The sequence below is a fragment of the Podarcis melisellensis genome (genome assembly GCF_964234715.1).
Source record: "Podarcis melisellensis genome assembly, chromosome: 15".
Lineage (NCBI taxonomy): Eukaryota > Metazoa > Chordata > Lepidosauria > Squamata > Lacertidae > Podarcis > Podarcis melisellensis.
This window is the reverse complement of record NC_138532.1, coordinates 40,487,344-40,508,630: the sequence shown is the minus strand read 5'-3', so window position 1 is coordinate 40,508,630 and position 21,287 is coordinate 40,487,344. Positions and strand designations below refer to the sequence as shown.

At 47.3% G+C, this 21,287-nt stretch overlaps 1 protein-coding gene across 6 annotated transcripts in view; it reads left to right on the top strand.

Annotated features, from left to right (window-relative positions):
• The window catches only part of VMP1 (vacuole membrane protein 1), a 107,625-nt gene that overhangs the window by 7,761 nt on the left and 78,577 nt on the right, over positions 1-21,287 (top strand). For 2 of the 6 annotated variants that reach the window (XM_081890575.1, XM_081890580.1), the window contains exons 2-5: positions 9,006-9,105; positions 11,202-11,337; positions 11,999-12,089; positions 13,745-13,855. In XM_081890575.1, coding sequence (XP_081746701.1) covers positions 9,036-9,105; positions 11,202-11,337; positions 11,999-12,089; positions 13,745-13,855 — 408 coding nt within the window. In that variant the 5' untranslated portion in view covers positions 9,006-9,035. Of the gene's footprint in view, positions 1-887; positions 907-996; positions 1,078-5,017; positions 5,037-9,005; positions 9,106-11,201; positions 11,338-11,998; positions 12,090-13,744; positions 13,856-21,287 lie in introns of those variants that run through there. The other 4 variants (XM_081890579.1, XM_081890576.1, XM_081890577.1 and 1 more) reach the window with 4 other exon arrangements.

Here is a 21,287-nt window from a genome sequence, read left to right as displayed (position 1 = left end):
AACCAAAATCCTCAGCCTCACATTAGGTCCAAACTGAGATGCGGTTTCTTTTACAAACCACCATTGGTAAGCTATGACTTTTCAGCCTAGTTTGGAGCAAAGCAAATCAGATTTATGGGACGCAGGTGGGGCTGTGGGTTAAACCACAGAGCCTAGGACTTGCTGATCAGAAGGTCGGCGGTTCAAATCCCTGTGACGGGGTGAGCTCCCATTGCTGGGTCCCTGCTCCTGCCAACCTAGCAGTTCGAAAGCACGTCAAAGTGCAAGTAGATAAATACCTTCCGGCGGGAAGGTAAACAGCGTTTCCATGCACTGCTCTGGTTCACCAGAAGCGGCTTAGTCATGCTGGCCACATGACCCAGAAGCTGTACACCGGCTCCCTCAGCCAATAAAGCGAGATGAGTGCCACAACCCCAGAGTCGGCCATGACTAGACCTAACAATCAGGGGTCCCTTTACTTTACCTTTAAATCAGATTTGATGTCATGCTGGACTAAGGATTCTAAGAATTGGGGTTTGTTGCTCTGAGTCACTAGCAAGGAGGAGCAGGACAGAAGCAATCGGCACGTTCCCAGTAAATCATTAACCATCGCTTTCATAACCCACAACTGTAGCCGGTAGGGATAACAGCAGGCATTCTCTTCAGGGTTGGCTATATTTCTCTATCAGAAGCGATTGAATGATCTGATCACAGCCAGTGCAGGGACAGAATGGAATTGGGCAACATCCTCAGCCCAGTTGAGTCCAATTGCTCATGCGTCGCCTCCTTCCCGTGACTCATGCAGAGACACAACGGACAGCCTCCTGCTCACGGCTGGCAGTTCTGCAGCCCTGCTGCATTGAGAGCAGTTGTCAAATCCAGTTGATGTAGCGATGGGGCAGAATTTTCCACTATGAATGGAAGGAGGTAAGGCCAGGGCAGAAAGTCATTTGGAGATTAGCGATATCTTGATGCGTGCTTGTGAGTCCTGGGACATGATTTAAGTGTGACTCATTTGGACCATGGCCCCATCAGGTGGACATCTCAGCATGGAAAAGAGCCATTCTTACTGATAGATCATCTGCTTGCATATAGTAGGTCTCAAATCCAATTTCTGGTGTTTCCAAAGAGGGGGCTGGGAAAATATTTTTGCCTGAAATCCTGCATGCCAACCAGTCATGCCTAGGAATAGAGGAAGTTGCCTGAGATACTTTTGTCCATCGAGCCCAGTATTGTCTACATGGGCTGGCAGTCTCTCTCAGCCTTACGTGGAGGTGCCCAAAGACCTAGGAGTGTAGAACAGTGCTGCTTCATGACCTCCTTGAGTGTTTTTCTTTGGCTAGAATGTGTCTGTGATCGTTCCACTTGCTTGCCTGGAAAGCAGTGTGTGTGCTGAAACTAGCTTACTGGACAAAAGGTAAAGCTTACGCTTCTGGAATGTGGCCCCCAGAAGGTTCCCTAGAAAGGAATGTGGCCCTTGACCCGAAGAAGGTTCTCTACAATCCTGGGGTAGACAGTGTTGAGCTAGGTGGAACAATGGTCTGACTACAAATGACGCATAGCACTGCCTGTTGAATGAAGCATTTGCTGTGTAATCTTCTAACAGCCTCTGGAACGGAGGAATCTCACCACTACTGAGTCTGGAAGGGAAAATAAATCCATGAAAGAGAGCCGTCACTGATAATGATACAGCAGGCCATTATTTTTTCACCCCTTGTTAGTTTTCCAGGTCATTCTTGTTCAGCCAAGTAAGGACAGAGTATAGTACTCAGGCCGGCAGCGCCCCTGGTTTTATATTCTATTTTTTGACAGCAGCTGGTTCCAAACTGGGATTTCCCAAAGCTTGGGAGTGGAGGCGGGGAAAGAAGGGGAGGGGGGACAGGTTGGGAGGATTGATGGGACGGCTTGGCAACCCCCCAAGCCCACGGGGGGGGGGAGACGTATCTGTTGACCCTTTGCTAAGTCATAGGAGGCTTGTCAATGGGCAGCCAGGCAGCTGGGAAGGGGCATCATAGCTGTGCTATGCTATGCATGCAAAAGAGCCTTGGCATTTCCAGCTGAAAGGAGCTCAGGAGGAAGTGGAACCTGGAAATAAGTTTTTCCTGGGACCTTAAGGAGACTCTGCCACAGAGAATAGACAGCCCTCCCCACCCCCACATGCTTTGGACCAGGCATCCCCCAACTCGGCCCTCCAGTTGTTTTGGGACTACAACTCCCGTCATCCCTAGCTAACAGGACCAGTGGTCAGGGATGATGTGAATTGTAGTTTCCAAAAAGTTTGGGGGTGCCTGCTTTGGACTATGTCAGCTTCGGCTAGCATGCCCAGCAACCAGGGATGATGGGAGTTGTATTTCCAGCAACACTTGTGGAGGGCATCAGATTGGGTGTGAAAGACTGGACATGGTGAACTTTCGGTCTGATCTGGCTGGGCTTTTCAACACAATCCTGAAAGCTGAGCTGAGAGCCAATGTTTTCAAAAAAAGGAGTTAGACTGAGTGTGGGCATGAATCCACCCTTGAGGCCGTTTCTCCATTGTCTCCGTCTCCAGCCTGATGCCATGTGCAGTGTCAGACAGGGGGCATGTAAGTTGTTCCTTTCCAAGCAGGGCTTGCTGATTGGTGCAGAAGGCCAGCCCTTCTCAGATCAGCTGTACCAGTGTAGCTGGGGCGGCTCACTGTCAGCACGGACCAGCTGTTCAGCTTCATCCCTTTTGAAGGTGCGTGAGCCCTGCTTTGCCCACTCGCAGGTCCAGTCTGAACCAATCTGCACCTGCAAACAAACATCCAAGTTGCTAACTGCTTGGTGGTTTTGGCAAACCGCTTTGGAATTGTCACCTGATCTCGTAATTTGGCCCAGGGGAAGTTGGCTGAGGGTAGGATCTGGTCGGCCTTGTGGATCTGGGTCATAATGCTTGGGGGGGTTATGTCCATCAACAGGTGTGTTACATGACAGCTCAATGGACTTCCCATAAGCATCTCTCTGGCCACTGTAGGAACTACAAGGCCCATTGGCCTAATCTGGAAAGATCTTCTCGAGGTCTTAAACACGGTGTCTTGAGAGAACTGGGGAAAGTGAACTTCTGAGTTGGAGATGCGCTGAAGAGAACCATCTATGACACCAACTACCTGAAGAATAATGTGAGGCCAGAGGGTCCGTCACATCTAACATGTTGTTCCTTTGCCAGGCTTAAAGTTGCATCCCGTTTCTCTGAGACAGGGGACGTGTGGTCCTCCAGTTGACTATAGCTCCCCTCATTTGTGATGGTTGGCCATGTGGGGAATGGAATGGAGTATCTTGGGAAAGGGTGTGACTGGCTTGCTGGAAGGCCGAACAGGAGCACTCCATGGCACAGTGTTTTGTTTGGGTTCATCTTTAAAGTCCAGTTCAAGTTTCCTAGCCTGCCAGTCCCCGTGTATCTATGTAACATTGGTCACAGCAAAAGGTCCAAAGTGGGAAGGAAGCGGCCCTCTTCAGTTTACAAAAGCTTGCTTACCTGGTCACCCGAGGTGAACTTTATTTCATCCCAGGCGAATAGCTTTTGCCAAATCCCTTTGGAAACAAACCAACCTTTCCTTCTCTTTCTGACCTCCTTGTCTCCTGCCAGAGCTGGATCCCATTCTCTCAGGCCCACCCATGCAACCGCCAGCTTCAGACCTGATAAAAAAACAAAAACAAAAAGTAGGACACCCCATTTGGCCCAGATTAATCAGGCGCCGCCCAGGGAATGTGTCCTGTTGTGCAATCGGTGCTTGTACAATGAGCTAATGATTGTGGGTCCTCTTGCTTTTCCAGTAACTAAAATATAATGTAATGTTTAAACTATGTTGCCGTGTCTCTTGGTTGTGTTGGGGGGAAATGAACATAGCAGGACATGAGCCCGTCAGTTGCTAAACATCTCTGCCAGTTGATCTTGGGCCCAGACGACCACCTGTTCTCTCTCCCTAAAGGTCCCCTAAGGACATCTGACTCCCCTGAGGCCCTTTCAAAGTGTTACATAGCTTAAGGGGATTGGATTTTACATTCTTCAAGGGAGACGGCTCCGTCACTATTTTCAAGAGGACTCTCTGGGTGTTTGGGGAGAATCCCCCCCCCCCCGTCCCCTGCCTTAAGGAAGTGCATAGATTTGTTTATAGCAGCGGGCATTAACCTCTGGCGTTTCTGGGACTACCAGAAGATCCACACCACACACTTAAAAGCACAGCCTGGATAGCTCAGCTGGTTAGAGCACTGTGCCGATGAAGGCAAGATTGCAGGTTCGATCCCTGTATGGGACAGCTGCATAGTCCTGCTATTGCAGGGGGTGGGACTGGATGATCCTCAGGGTCCCTTCCAACTCTACAGTTGTGTGATCCAGTGCACATTCAAAGCACATAGCTTCTCCCCTCCCCCCCAAAAAAACCCCCAAGAATACTGTTCTAATTTGTTCAGGATGCTGGGAATTGCACTCTATGAGGGGGAAACCCAAGATTCTTCGAGGGGTGTCCCATGCTTTAAATGGGGATTGTATGTGCTTTAAGAACATGGTGCAGCTCCTTGACCATTGAGTTGATGGGATTTGGAGTCCAAAAACATTCGAGAGGCATTACAATTCTCACTTTTGTTTGATGGGTTCAGCTATTCAGCCAAACCAGAGAGAGAGAGAGAGAGAGAGAGAGAGAGAGAGAGAGAGAGAGAGAGAGAGCCCTTCTGCTCCCTTTGCTGCAAAGTAACTTCTCCGTTAAGTTGTGCTGTGCCAGTTTTGGGTGCCTTTCAAGGATGTCCTAATTTTTTGTCCTAAATTTTTTGTCCTAATTGAATGTTTCCTTTGGGGTGTTCATAGTGCTAAAAATATACAAGGATTTTTTAAAATAAATTTTAAAAAAACCCTTTCACACCACCCTAATAGTTTGTCTGAAGAAACTTATTGTCTCAACCTTGTAAAACTGGTGTTCATTCTACACTGCCTCCTGGGTGGGCTCTCGTTTCTCTCTCTGGAACTCGTAGAACTTTCCTTCAGCACTTAACAGACCCTGGGCTGTTTCGTTCCTTTGAGAGCAAGACGGCAAAGGCACAAAGAGGTATATTAACGCTCCGTTGGGAAAATTGGTTTATTCGGTTTTGGGTTGAATTTATCTGGTGTTATATTTATAATGCAGCAATTATATTTTAAAAACGTCTGCCTGTTTACTCCAGGGGCAGAAAGGATGGGAGGAGACCTCAGTTGCCTGGTCAGCCAGACACCTAAAAACATGCCTAGGAATTTTAAGCGTTAGGGATCATTCTGCTCGGGTCTTGCCACTGAAAATGCTGAAATGTTCCTCCGTTTGCTGGGAGTGTGGGGGAGAAGGGAGTATGTTGTTGGGGTGCTAGTGGTTTGTTTGTTTGCTTGCTTGCTTGCTTGCTTGGTTTGTTTCTCTTAATGAACTTGTATTTCAGCTTGTTTTAAAGTGTGGCTTTGGTGATAAACATGGATTTAGTGATAAGACGGTTTGTTTCCTAAGAAAATCCTGCTTTTTAAGTTGCTGTAAATCACTTGGTTCTTTCAACTTTGCTTTGATAACCTTGCTATAAAAGAAGATCAACGTTGGTGGAACAGATGGCATGGGAGATAACGTGCTTGCTGGTGGTGGTCTGTGCAGAGCCAAAGGGAAGTCGTACTAGTGGAGCCTGTTCTACTCCTGTGGGGGGGGACCTGTGGACTCTATTAGCCCCCGCCAGCAGAGCCAGTGATCAGGGATGATAGGAGTTTTAGTCCAGCAACATCTGGAGGGCCACAGGTTCCCCACACCTCCCCTGGAATTTTCCCTGTAATCCCCTGCAGTGTGGAAAAGGGGTTCCCTGGTGGATGAGTCCATGCATATTCCCTGAAAGACAGGGTGTTTATTTTTTTTTTTTTTAAAAAAATGCTATAGAATTAAATACAGGCGGTCATTTACCCTCGCAAGATTCAACGTGCTGCCATCTGCCTTATTGCAGGGCAGATTCGAGGGTAAACCATATGTGGAACGCGTCTGCCCCTGTGGCTTGATGGAGGTAGAAACTGTCTCTCATGTCTTGTTACGCTGCTGTTTCTACGGGGATATACGCTCGCTATTTATCACTCCTGTTATACAAAAATCTCTAAATGGGTCCGAACTTCAACGTCTAAAACTCCTGGTAGAGGACAAGGATCTAGAGATCACGTTAAGGGTGGCCAAATTCTGTGCCACCTCCATAAAACTTAGGGAACAAGCTACGCTACCAAAATCATTAAGGTTTTAAATAATAATTGTAGGTTATATTTTAGTGATCAAGATTTAATATATATTTTTAACTTCCGCTATATCTGAATTGTCTCTGTTATACCCAATTGCAATTCAATGTATTCCTGTTGTGTTTTATGATTTTCCTGATATTGTAAGTGAGCCAGAACTGGTCTGTGACCGTAATAATAAAATTATATTAATCATATAGAATTATGCTTACAAGTAAGCCCCGCCCCCCTCTGCTGAGTCTTTGCCCTGAATATGGGTTACTCATGGAAAGATATTATCCTCTTGCCGCTCTCTGCTTTTAGTGGTTTCCGTTGATAGCAAGTAACACTCGAAGCACAGAAGGGATTTGGAAGGCAAAGCTGAAAAGTCAGGAGATGTTTGATGCAGAAAGGGATGCTTGTTTCCAGGCAAACCTGCCTGTTTGCCTATCGTTGAGGTCAGGAAATGACTCTCCTCTGGGTATCCTCATCACCCGAGACACTCTTTCAGGGCAGCCTCGTTTGTGGAACTCCCCACCACCACCCAACAGGTCCACGGTGGGGATTTCAACCTCGGATTCCCTGCACACCAATATAGCACATCTTGGCTGTTGAATAAAGCCAGCTGTCGGTGTACCAGAAAGTTGCTCGTTAATTGGCACCCGCAAAATTAGGACTTTGATTTAGAGAGGTCGCGGGTGGCGCTGTGGGTTAAACCACAGAGCCTAGGACCTGCTGATCAGAAGGTCGGCGGTTCGAATCCCCGCGACGGGGTAAGCTCCTGTTGCTCGGTCCCTGCTCCTGCCAACCTAGCAGTTCGAAAGCACGTCAAAGTGCAAGTAGATAAATAGGTACCGCTCCAGTGGGAAGGTAAATGGCGTTTCCATGCACTGCTCTGGTTCGCCAGAAGCAGCTTAGTCATGCTGGCCACGTGACCCAGAAGCTGTACGCTGGCTCCCTCGGCCAGTAAAACAAGATGAGCGCCACAACCCCAGAGTTGGCCATGACTGGACCTAATGGTCAAGGGTCCCTTTACCTAAGGTCATGGTTGGAGTAAGACGTTTGATTTGGGAAGTTTGATCTGGTGGTTTTTTCTGGTGTATATGACGATATTTTGTAGAAAGTAGTTGGTTTGCGTGACTTTCTGCTCTCAGAAAGTCTCCACCAGCTTCTGCATTCCTTTGGGTGCAACTCCCATCAGAGTGCATGAGCTGGGGAATTTGAAGTTTAGACCAGGGGTCAGCAACCTTTCTCAGCTGTGGGCCGGTTCACCATCCCTCAGATCATGTGGTGGGCCGGACTATATTTTTGGGGGGGCATGGGGAATGAATGAATTCCTATGCCCCACAAATAACCCAGAGATGCATTTTAAATAAAAGGACACATTCTACTCATGTCAAAGCACACTGATTCCCAGACCGTCTGTGGGCCGGATTGAGAAGTTGATTGGGCCAGATCCGGCCCCCTGGCCTTAGTTTGCCTACCCATGTCCTAAAGTAAAAGGTAAAGGTACCCCTGCCCGTACGGGCCAGTCTTGCCAGACTCTGGGGTTGTGCGCCCATCTCACTCAAGAGGCCAGGGGCCAGCACTGTCTGAAGACACTTCCGGGTCACGTGGCCAGCGTGACATCGCTGCTCTGGCAAGCCAGAGCTGCACACGGAAACGCTGTTTACCTTCCCGCTAGAAAGCGGTCCCTATTTATCTACTTGCACCCGAGGGTGCTTTCGAACTGCTAGGTTGGCAGGCGCTGGGACCGAGCAACGGGAGCGCACCCCGCCGCGGGGATTCGAACCGCCGACCTTTCGATCGGCAAGCCCTAGGCGCTGAGGCTTTTACCCACAGCGCCACCCGCGTCCCCGAGACCCATGTCCTAGATCTAGTCAATTGAAAAATCAGGGGGTGTTTGCAACTTGTTTTCCGGGTTTCCCTAAGAAAAACCCTCCACAATTTTGGGGGATCCCTAAAAAGAATACATGGCAACCCTACTTTAACAGCCCCCATCAGCAAATGATCCTGTGTTGTGAAAAGCTGCAATTTGCTAGTTTGGGCTGCTGCTGCTGCTCTGGAGGGTTTTGCTCTGGCAAAGTGGCAATCCAAGGATCAGTCCAGGAAGAAATGCACCCTGCCTCTTTTCTGCACCATTGAACAGACAGTCCATTTCCCTTCCCTTAAACCTGAAGGTTCTCATTTCTCAAAGCTCTTTTTGCTTTGATCCAACCTAAACCAGGTTGCCTTCCCCTGGTTTAGACACTGCATGAGTTGGGAAAACATAGTGAACTTTGGCCCTATATTTACTTCTCCAGGTGGCCTTGTGCATGAGGACTATTGTATCTCACCTTTGCGCTGATCCTTTTTAGATGAGACTTGGGATATTTGATCATACAATACTATATATGGATAAGGGCTCCCTCTGGTGGTTACCACGCATAACACATAGCCCAACTGAACATGCAGAAGAAGCCGGTCCTCATGGATCTGAATTAAGGGCTGATTTAAATCAGAACATAGGAAGTCACCTTATACAGGCCACTGATCCACCGACCCCAGTATTGTCTACACTGACTGGCAGTGTCTTGCCAGGGTTTCAAGCTGCGGAAATTCCCAGTCCTGTGTGGAGATTTTGGATATTGAATCAGAGACCTTTTGAACGCAGAGCAAATGTTCCCCCACTGAGCTACATTCCTTGCTCTGGAGAGGGCGTCAAGTGGAAATGTGGACTCCTGGCCGAATCATCTCATACTAAAGTCTTGTTTTTGCTATCGGGCAACTTTTGGCTTAACAGCTTTGTGAGTTTTGCGTCTTGTTTCTTTTGAAGGTAGGTCCCCATAAGTGACTGATCTATGAAATGGCAGAGAATGGAACAGACCTGAGGCGCATGGCAATGAGCAAAGAACAGCACAATGGAAACTTCACAGGTGAGACAGTGAGCTGGGATAATGCCTCTTGCTTGCTTGCTTGGGGAAGTGCATATTGAGGGAGGGGGTATAAAAACCATAGTTTAGTTTAGTTTTTGCATAATTGGATTGTAGCCTACTTTGCAAATATAAGAGTCTCATCTGCTGTTCTGCCCCGGTTTTTTTATTTTTTATTATTATTATTATTATTATTATTATTATTATTATTATTATTATTATTATTCTGGCCTCACCCACCACGGCCATGACACTAAAGGAAATTGGGATGTGGCAGAAGGAAGAAATTTCTCAGATCTTAAACGTCAGTAAATATCTGTATTAGCTTAGATACTTTTAGTTGAGAGGATCTGAAGACTATTGAGGTGACAGTTGAGTTACCGTATTTTTCGCTCTATAGGACGCACTTTTCCCCCTCCAAAAATGAAGGGAAAATGTGTGTGCGTCCTGTGGAGCGAATGCAGGCTCCTTGGCTTCAGCAATAGCAACGGGAAGCCTCTGAAGCGCAGAGGGAGCTCTCCCTCCGCGCTCTGGAGGCTTCACGTTGCTTTCGCTGACCGACCCCTCTCGCTCTCCAGGCTTCAGGCAGCTTTCCGCAAGCCTTCGGAGCGCAGCAGGAGTTCCCGCGGCGCTCCGAAGGCTTGTGGATAGCAGCCTGAAGCCTGGGGAGCACAGCGCCAACTCCCACTGCACTCCCCGGGCTTCAGGCAGCTATCCGCAAGCCTTAGGAGCGCGCCTCCAGGCCCGCAAGCTCCGGGAGCAGCGGCAAGGCTGCGTGCAACCTTGCCACCGCTCCTGGACCTGTTCTGGGGTCGGGGGAAGTTCGGGCTCCCCCCCCCCCCAGGCCCGCGGCTAAAAATTAAGCCAAGACAGCCAGCAGGATGGATCCCACTCGCTGTCTTGGCTTCTTTGCTCTTTGGGGCCTGGGGGGGGGGAAATAATGTTTTTTCTTTATTTCCCCCCCTAAAAACTAGGTGCGCTCTATGGTCTGGTGTGCCCTATGGAGCGAAAAATACGGTACTTCATTCTGATTGCTTGTGTTAGATCTACTTTTATTTATTTAGGTAATTTATATACTACTTAACTACAGAGACGCAATGCAAGAAATCATTAAAACTATAAAATCAAACTTCAGGTAGGTTCCCCACCCCTGATTTAGCTCAGTACTGTCCTGCTGTACTTGATAGCAGTTGTTGGGGTCTTTGATGCTATCTCATCCTCTGAGGCTGATGTGAGCTGGAGTCCAGCAACATGGGAAACTGACTGACACAGATTCAGGCCATTGGGTTGATTCTAGCTCAGCTCTGTCTACACAGATGTCAAGCAGAGGTCTTTCCAGCCCTACCTGGAGATGCCGGCAATTAAACCTGCATGCAACGCAGATGCTCCTCCACTGAGCTATAGCCCCCCCCTTTCTTCCTTACCCGTTTTGCAATAAAATGCAAATCGAGCCACAAACCTATTTTGAAAACGCATTTGAAAAGGCTTTCAGGACCAGGCTGTGTCTACTCGGTGCTACAGGCTATGAAGTCACATAACACTTTGTGCCCAAAAAAGCTGAACGCTGCAACCTGTTTTCGTTATATAAGCTGAAGAAGTTCTGCTTAGCCAGTCTTCTTTTGCGCAATGCGTTCTCTCCTTGCAAATACCAGGCTTTTCTATACCCACCCGCTCCCACAAACACCTCTCTCTATGGCCCATCCAGGCAGGCAAGAAGCATGATCAGAGTTCAAGGGCACATTCCAGCCAGGCAAAAAACATTCAAGGAGGGCTGAGAGCAAGACCATTTGGGGGTGTGCTTTTGAGAGAGTTCCAAGGGGCCAGGCAGAATGATCTGGAGGTTAGCATTTGACCCCCAAGACCTGCACTTCTCCGCCCTTGTATTAGCCCTTTTGCTTTTTAGAACAAGCAACCAGCTGAGCAACCATCTGGTGGGTGATGAATCCCCCAGGGCTGTCGATGGCCTCACATTGGGTTCATACCCAGAAGAGAATTTCCTCGTTTCACTCGGAGGGTGAAATCATTCACAAGGCTGGCGATGCTTGCCGTTTCTCATAGCTCTTCTCTCCTAATTCTCCCCTTTTCCTTCCTCTTTGCAGAGCCTTCTCCGTCAAGCGAACAGAAGAAGAGAGAACGCGAAGAGCGCCTGGATATCGTCCTCTGGAAGAAGCCACTCATTACCTTGCAGTATTTTTTCCTGGAAACATTATTAAACTTGAAAGAATTGACCATAAAGTAAAGGCCTACTTCTCCTTAACTTTTTACTCTTGAACCACGGGGTCCCAAAATGGGGTATCTCCTCCCTCCCAAATGGGGCTGGGTCCAGTTGAAAGGCACTCACTAGCCGCCCGTCCCCCAGCTCCACTCCCCTCTGACTCTACTTCCTTTATCAAAGCCTAGATTTTATTGTGTCCTGATTTAGTCCAAGAGGTCGAAGATTTTTTCTCTCCCTTCCCCTGACGCTAGAATGTGGTGCACCTAATGGAATGGGGTAGGATCCGACCCATGGCGAAGGAACTGCACCTTTGCCACGGTACATAATTGATGGGGGTGGTCTCTTCTGCAAATTCCAAAGATCTCAGGAGCCTGTTCTGGAATCTTGTGTTATAATTCTTAGGAAGAACTTGTCTGGATCAATACAAGCCAGCTTCCTACATTCCTATGGGCTTGCTAGAGCGGGGCGGGGGGAGAGCGTTATCAGGTTCAGCTGCCCAGAGTGGCTGGGGTATCTCATTCAGATGGGTGGAGTATTAATAATAATAAAAATAATAATTGTTGTTGTGGCTGAAATATGAATATGAATGGGGCAGGGAGGGGGGTACCAGTGCGTGTCAGTGTGGTCCTTCTCTGTTTTTTTGATTCTAACAGCAGTTTATTTATTTTTCCCCCTCCCAAGATTGTGGCATCGCCGAAGGATCGTGGTGTCTCTCTTACTGCTGCTGGCACTGCTTACATCCGCGTATTATATCGAAGGCGCACATCAACAGGTAACACTACATATCAAACGGGGCCTAGCGCTTTCGGGACGTGCAGAGGGCTTGCATGCATTCTCTCGGTAGGCCAGCGAGCTAAAAAAAGAAAGAAAGAAATGCCCGAAATTGGACAACGAGCCTCAGTAGAAGAGACGGTCGCTTCATATTCTCCAAATAAGGAATTTCTTCTCTGTCTAAGTGATAGTGCTCACAGTTAAAGCTATGGAATCTGCTCCCACCAAATTCACAATGGCTGTGTTTTACTTCTCCCGAAGGCCACTTTCTAGGAATCACGAGTAGGGAGACGGTTGTTTTGCTCAATTCCTGTTAGCGGGTTTCGTTTAGGCATGGCTGGCCACTATGAGAACAGGATTCTGTACTAGGTAGTTGACTGGCCTGGTCCAGCAACCAGACTCCTGACAATAACAATAATTTTATTATTTATACCCTGTTCATCTGACTGGGTTTCCCCAGCCATTCTGGGCCACTTCCAACACATATGAAAACATAATAAAACCTCAGACTTTGAAAAATGTTCCATTAGGGACTTAGGTAACTAACAGTTGCATTCTGATGGTATGTATGCTGAAATGGAAGCCTGTTGGGCAATTTTTGATATAGAAATAAGGTAAAATAATTTCTTTTTCTAGCAACCTATGTGAGGTTCACCTCTCTGTGTGCTGGCCTTTGGCTTTTTGGTTCTTCCTCCAGATCTGGCTCTCTAGAAGCAGATTTCAGCACCTGAAGTGGGGGGTTAGGGGACCTGTGGCTCTCCAGATGTTGCCAGACTGCAATCTCTATCATCCCTGACCTTTTGCCACGTTGGGAGTAATGGGAAGTGGAGTCAGCAATGTCTGGAGGGGCCCACAGCTTCCCCACCCCTGCCTTAAGAGGTTTCCAGCCCAGGACTCAAATTCTGCACCAGCACCAAATGGTAAAACATTGTGCTCTGCAGGTTTTTTAATTTGCTACTGTCCTTTGAACTGCACAGAATTCTACTTTATTTTTGATGTGTGCTATTGTCTCACAATAAGAGCTCCCCATCCCCTTTAAGGTAAGCTCTCGGGTGGCGCTGTGGGTAAAACCTCAGTGCCTAGGACTTGCTGATCGAAAGGTCAGCGGTTCAAATCCCTGCGGCGGGGTGAGCTCCCGTCTTTCGGTCCCTGCTCCTGCCAACCTAGCAGTTCGAAAGCACCTCAAAGTACAAGTAGATAAATAGGTACCGCTTTATAGCGGGAAGGTAAACGGCGTTTCCATGTGCTGCTGTGGTGCCGGTTCACCGGAGCAGCTTGTCACGCTTGCCACGTGACCCGGAAGTGTCTCCGGACAGCGCTGGCCCCCAGCCTCTTAAGTGAGATGGGCACACAACCCTAGAGTCGGACACAACTGGCCCGTACAGGCAGGGGTACCTTTACCTTTACCTCCCCAGGGAGACCCACCCAGCACTGACCTTTGGGTGCCATGGAAATGGTTGTCTTTCTCAAGTGTTCAGGCAGCACCAGTGATACGACACATCCTTAAAACTGGTTTCATGGTAATTTTTCGAAACGTCTGTGTGTTTTTACTTGCTTTTCAGTGGCATGCTGTAGAAGGATTTGATAAGCATTGCACCTTCTTGTGAAAGTGTAACCTTTTATTCTCTCTCCCCCCCCCACCCTCTTTTCTCTTAGTATGTGCATTATTTGGAGAAGAAGCTCTTATGGTGTGCCTACTGGGTAGGCTTAGGCATTCTGTCCTCAGTGGGACTTGGAACGGGTCTTCACACCTTTCTGCTCTACTTGGTAAGCGAGAGAGAGAGAGAGAGAGAGAGAACACGTATGACTTATGAGTGACTCCACGGGTGGGTGTAATAATAATAATAATAATAGTAATAATAATAATAATAATAATTTATTATTTATACCCTGCCCATCTGGCTGAATTTCCCCAGCAACTCTGGGTGGCTCCCAATCGAGTGTTAAAAACAATACAGCATTAAATATTAAAAACTTCCCTAAACAGGGCTGCCTTCAGATGTCTTTTAAAAATAAGATAGCTGCTAATTTCCTTAACATCTGATGGGAGGGCGTTCTACAGGGCGGGTGCCACTACCGAGAAGGCCCTCTGTCTGGTTCCCTGTAACCTCACTTCTTGCAGTGAGGGAACCGCCAGAAGGCCCTCTTTGGAGCTGGACCTCAGCGTCCACACTGAGTGATGGGGGTGGAGACGCTCCTTCAGGTACAGAGGACCGAGGCCGTTTAGGGCTTTAAAGGTCAGCACCAACACTGAATTGTGCTCGGAAATGTACTGGGAGCCAATGAAGATCTCTCAGGACCGGTGTTATGTGGTCCCGGCAGCCACTCCCAGTGTACTTTCAGGTTTGTTTTCTATCTCTATGTCAGTGATTTTCGACCAGTGTGCTGTGGCACCCTGGGGTGCCTTGAATGATGGTCAGGGGTTCTGCGAGCAACCCTGGCCTCTGTCCCTCTTTCCTCCCCTCCCTCCTCTGATGCCCTCTCACATCTCTGCCTCCTCAGGGCTTGTGAAGCTGTTTGCCTCACGTTCACCTTTGGCCAGTCTCCATTGGGCCACCAAGGCTGGGGGCATCCTCTTCCCAGGCCCCTGTGTGGTGACCTGAGGAGGCACCTTTCTTTGGGGCAGGGGGGAGCAGCTCAGAGACCAGCGGCCGCCCAGAGAACTCCCAAGGAGAAGGGAGAGGAGAGGAGGCTGAGGGAACACTCCATAAGGGAGGGCATTTGAAAAAGGGTGCGGGGCTGCCAGCTCGGCAGGCAAGGGGGACATAACTGGGCTCCTGAGCCACACAGGGGTGCTGCAGAAAGAATGTAGTTGGTCAAGGGAGCTGTGGACTCAAAAGAGTTGAATACCTGCAGCATGTAATAAAAATGTAAGAATGTCACTGCACGGCCATTGGAGGATTTGTAGTGTCTCATCTCCGTGGTAGATATGGATGAAGTCAGGGCAGGATAAGGGAGCATAAATGAAGATTTATTGCACAATAGCAGGGCTGTGGCATAGAAGCGAGAAGAGAAAGACAGACAGGGAGGGCGGGCGGTGGTTTGAAACAAAAAGTTTGCGCAAAGATGCTAAAAATTGAAGGGGAAATGGCAGTGTTAAACAACAACAGAAGTTTGAGTGAAATAGGGAATAATTGAGGACTCCACGTCCTTTGGAATATTTGAGAGTTCTGCACCTCTTTCACATGAGGCAGCCAAGGAATGGAATAGTAAGAGTATATTGAGAAGGGGGAGACACTAAAGGGGGGAAAGTTTGAATAAAACAGGGATGGAGAGAGAGTGAGAGGGAAAATGGCTGTTTGAAACAACAGCAGAGGTTTGAATAAAGCCGGGATGAAGAAACTGGCTGAGATCAAACAGGCCTCCACCTCTGCGTTGAACCTTATTTTCTCCCCCACAGCAGGCATATTAAGTCACATTGTGCCTATTTTGTTTTGTTTTTTACGTGTGGTTTTTAATTGTTTTATATATCATGTTATTGGACTGATGGAATGGTTTTGTTGACAGTTCTGTCAGCAGCTTTGTGACCCATTTATGCTGAACAGCGGTCTTAGGAATAAACGAAATAAATAAATTCTGCAACTACAGTTAGGCTCAATGAAATCAACAGACCTCTTATCCATGCCTGGCTGGGCTGAGCAATGTCTGGTTTTCAATATCGTGATATATCACCTTCTAAACCTCGCGATATACCAATATATCACGATGTCTAAAATAAGTCTGGAACTATGTAGAGGCGAACGGCTTAATGTTCCAGCAACTGCTACTACTTAGGGGTCTAAAACTTATAAGATTTTATTTACCTTTAACATACTGTTACAACTGTTATTTTGTAGTACAGAGCAACAGGGGCGGCAGGAATCATGAGAGAAGCAACGACTGGCTTCACAGTTTCCCCCACAAATCTTGATTTTTTTTTTACATAGCACACACAAACACATTGTGATTTGCGATATATTGCCATGTCAAATACTGAGAAACCATTAGCACAATGTGGACTTCAAAGCAATTTTGGACGATGTCTTGATACATTGTCCCACCCTAATGCCAAGTGATTACAATGGGTCTTCTCCGAGTGTATCTTACATCAAGTCAACCCATTGGTCCACATAGTACATCATTGTCTGCACTGACTAGCAGTAGCTCTCCAGGGTCCCAGCCCTCCTTGGAAATGTGAGGATTATACTGGGGACCTTCTGCCTGCAGAGCGTGTGGCCTGCCCCTAAGCTACGGAATCCTTATTCCGTAATGGTTGCTAGATACTACATGTGGAAGAAAATCCAGCATTCACACTGTGATTAAAGTAAAGGTCTGTCCAATACTCTGCTTATTAAGGCAAGGCAATGGCACTGGAAAAGACCCCATCAACCAGAACCTGTTCTGAACTGATCAACGTAGCTTTTTATTGCGATCAGGAAGTTGTTGCAGCCCGGTTAATAAGAAACCACAAGGAAGTGACTGCACAGGAGAAAACACGGTAAAAGCAACATTGCTGAAATCAAAGCCTCCAACATTCCATGCTCCTTTAATTCTTCCACCTTCCTGCTAGCTTTATTTTTTGCGCTCTAAGAGAGACGTGGCCTTATGAATAAACTCAGATCTGTTGCAGACTGAGGTCCTTGCAGGTCCCAAATTCTGCTTCCGTGTACAGGAGACAAAGTGGCTTGGTGGGCTGCTAGCTGTTCATCCCCCACCCTGAAGTTTCACGTCCCCTTTAATTCTTGCTGTTCCACTTAACAGAGATGGTTTTCTGGGATAGCTCAGCCGGTAAAGCTGCTCCTCATGGTCCCTGCCAACTCTGACTTTCAAATACAAGGATGTCTCCGAAACTATTTCCCCCCGGTTTGCAATCAAATTTCCTGCGTTTTTTCTGAACACAATCTCTTTATTTTGTATACTACCCTTCATCCGTAGATCTCAGGGCCCTTCACAACATAAAAATACAAGTCCATATCTACTTCCAGGAACTGAATTATCAAAATGAGGTGAAACAATAACCTATTTTGGGGCTTCTCTTTTTGGTGGAAGTGGACTGCTAGCTTCAGACATGTGGGGGGGGGGAAATGGTTGGAAATGAAGAGTTCTGTGTTGGGCAAAAAACCCAAACCAGCTGCTTACTGATTGTGGTTTAGTAAAACCGCTCCTCTTTGCCTGTTAGTTGCTTTCGTGGCTTTTGGTTCTGCATGGAAGAGTTCTGCCCAAACCCACCGCTTGGGGGCTCTTTGAGCACACTAAGATTTGAAAGGGTCCTGCTTTAAAAGAAAAAAGAACCCACATGAAGTTGGATTACAATTTTCCAACAAATCTTTGTTCTTGCTGTGTTGTTTAAAGCAGACACTAGATGGCACCATTGTCCTGGTCATCGGTGACAAAAAAAACCCTCCCTCACGCTTTGCTCTCTCGTAGTTTAGCTTTTGATTTGCTTCTTAGCATACGAACTCCGCAAGCAACATGTTGAATCATAGAATCATGGAGGCTGATTTTCCCTGAAACGGACAACTCATGGCCTGCGAACGAGGAAGGCGAGACTTGCCTCTTTCCCCTGGTATGTGGGGGGCACTCTTCACACTTAACGGTGCTGGAAGTGCGCTCTGCATGTGCTCAGGGGCACTTTCACCATCTCTTGCTTCATGTGTTCTAGAGAGGAGGCCCAGAAATTGAAAACATAAGAACAAAGGAAGCTGCCTTATATTGAACCAGACCCCTGGTCCATCTAGCTCAATATTGTCCATGCAGACTTGCAGCGAGTTTCCAGGTATTCAGACAGGGGCTTCCTCAGTCCTGGGGCCTTTTGCATGCAAAGCAGGTGCTCTGTGGCTGAGCCAGGTCTCTTGCTCAGCCTTGGTCTGCTCACCCACATTTCGGGTTTAATATTTCTGTGTCTTAACATGACTGGGCTAGTGTAAGGAATTACAGTGGTACCTCGCAAGACGAAATTAATTCGTTCCGCGAGTCTTTTCGTCTTGCGAGTCTTTTCGTCTTACGAAGCACGGTCAAGTCGCAACTGCACCTCTTCAAGCGGTTTTAAGAAAAAGGAAACAAACTCGCAAGACGTTTTCGTCTTGCGAAGCAAGCCCATAGGGAAATTCGTCTTGCGAAGCAACTCAAAAAACGAAAAACTCTTTCTTCTTGCGAGTTTTTCGTCTTCCGAGGCATTCGTCTTGCGAGGTACCACTGTACTGAGATGAACTATGAGAAATATTCCAAGTCAATAGTACTGTACAGTGGTACCTCTGGTTACATACTTAATTCATTCTGGAGGTCTGTTCTTAACCTGAAGCACCACTTTAGCTAATGGGGCCTCCTGCTGCTGCCACGCCACCGCCGTGTGATTTCTGTTCTCATCCTGAAGCAAAGTTCTTAACCCGAGGTACTATTTCTGGGTTAGCGGAGTCTTTAACATGAAGCGTATGTAACCCGGGGTACCACTGTACTGAGCTGCTGAGTGGGATTTTATGCATTATTATAATATATAACAAGCGCTCTTGCATTTCCCTTTGCAGCCTGCTTTTGTTGGCTTGGAGTGAGAGGCTGCAGCAGTCGCGAAAACCCCTCCAGCTTTATGCCAGCCTCCTTTGTACCACGAGCTCCTTTTGCATCACGTTCCCTGTTTGAAACGTGCGGGGGAGCCCTCCGTTTCCTGCCTGTTCCGGGTGGCTTCCGGCATATCGAAAACCAAAAAAAGAAGCAGCTTTCTGGAGAGCATGCTTTTTAAGATGCACATCTGCAACTGGGTGTCTTGGCTGTGACAACCAACAGCACAGATTGTGCCTGCCCTAATACCACGCTGGTAAATCCCCACATCTTAGCAGCTGCAGCCCAGCGGAATCAAACCTCGCCTTTGCCAGATTCGTGACACCCGTGCCTCCGTCACGGGCGCCTTCCTCGAGTGATCACCAGCTCCACCCCTTGGCTGCCCAACTCCCCAGCCTTGCCCAGAAGCCTCTTGCGAGAGATTCTGCTGGCATTGCAACCATTTGAAATCAGATTGCCTGGCTGAATTAAGCTGTGGCTTTGCTGCTTTTCCTAGAGTTCGGTCTTATGTGTTTATTTTTAGTTTTTGCTCGTGGTGTGCAGCAGCACTGGCCGACGGAGATAGGCTCCCGAGCCACTGCTAATTCACAACTGATATGGCCGCAGAGCCATTGTGGTAGCCAGACAATTTCCATGCCACCTGAAGGGGTTATGCCAAAAAAAACCAAAACGAGGGCAATGAAGAGACAAACGCCCACTGTAGCGGAAGAGCCTGTCTCTAATGCCAGGGTGCAAGCAGAACGGACACTGCCTTGTTTTTAGAAATCAAAGTACTTCAGAGCTAGGGACAACTGAACATGCGCAGAGGGACATTCCCTAGGAGTAACAAGGGGGAAGATAGTATGATTTTTTAAAAAAAGGTCCATGTGCAAAGTGCTTTTCTCATCTTGGAGTCAAAAGTAGAGGCGATGAGTTTCTGATGGGGACAGGGATGTAGCTCAGTGGTAAAGAGCAAGACTTGCCTCATTCCCCAGGTATGTGCAGGCCAAAGGTCCCAAGTTCAGTCCCCAGCATCTCCACGTAGGGCTGGGATTGTCCCTGGCCTGAAACCCTGGAGAGACACTGCCAGTCAGTATAGACAGTACTGAGCTAGATGGACCAATAGCCTGACTCGGTAGAAGGCAGGTTTTGTGCACTGGATAAGTTCCCCCGTCAAAGCGCACCGACCCGTTTCATGCTCTGCATTCTGCTAAACTCCTTTCAGGGTTTGTGCCAATCGAGTTGCGCAATTGTTTTGCGGGCCGTTTCCTCTTTTCTCGGGAATCGGTTTTGCTTTCCTAATTCTTTGGAAGAGGAGTCAGGAGGGGCGGCAGAAAGCCCCAGAGGACACGGTGACCTCGGGAGTGCTGCTCTTGGTTTCACGAAACAATGTGCTTCTCTCTTCCAAGTGTCCCATCGCACCTTACTGAACCCCACCCATTCCCAACTGTAAAAAATAAAAATAAATCTCAAAGCAAAGCAGGTGCAATCCATAGTATTGTTGTTATTGTTCTTTTAAAAAATATGGATGTGGCTTGCACCCAATAACAAAAAAATATAAAGTGTAACAAAACGTAATTCTATTTTTTTAAAAAATATATTTATTAAAATTTTCAAGAAAATCCAGAAAAAAGAAAAGAAAAAAATAGAAAAAAAATTAAAAGCACTCACCGTTTACAATCCTTATTTTCAATAACCTATTTCCACGACTTCCCCGCGTCTCCCCTTCTTGTATTCCATTTCCAATTGTTAGTTCAACAAGTTCTTATCCCCAATTTTAAACCTTATTATATTTAATTCATTATCATATTTAATTCATTTTATATATCCAATTTTAACTTATATACATTAGTCTTTGTACATCAGTACTCCTTCTTAAAACCTTTTTTCTAAGGTCGACCCAAATTCCCTTCCACGAATTCCCCATTTTTATTCTAATAACAAAACAAAATAAAAAGAATCAGAATATAATTGTACACCCTTTGGATTCCCAAACTCCACCCTCCCTTTCCCGGTTTCGACCCCCCAACCAATGTCCATCAGTCCATCTGCTATCAGATGGACAAAACGTAATTCTAAACGCTGAGGTTGTGTGTTTACCAGACATCTGCATTGAGTTGCACGTCTGTGCCTCTATCGTGGGTGTTGTCTGATCTCCTAAAGCATTCCTCCTGTTAATAAGGGCTAGGAGAAGGGCCAGGGCAGCGCCCCCAAAATATGTGGAAGACCACAGCTGTGAGGGTGTAGCACCAATTCATCCCCTCTTAAAAAATAATAATAGAATAAACCCCATAGTGTTCTGTCAGCTGAGTGGGAGATCGAGAGGAGTTGGATTGAATTATTTTGCTAACCCATTTAACAAGATGCTTAGGAAGAGAACGATCACTGGTGAATTGTGGGTTCAAGAGGCCCTGGATCAGTACCACTGGGCTACTCCAGTGAATGGTGGGGAATTCCTGGCAAAAAATAAAAGCACCCTTATACACAAGCAGAGATTGGATGGCCCTCTGTCACTGATGCTTTAGCTGAGATTCCTGCATTGTAGGATGTTGGACTAGATGATTCTCATAGTCCCTTCCAACACTAGGTAAAGGTAAAGGGACCCCTGACCCTTAGGTCCAGTCGTGGTCAACTCTGTGGTTGCGGCCCTCATCTCGCTTTATTGGCCAAGGGAGCCGGCGTACAG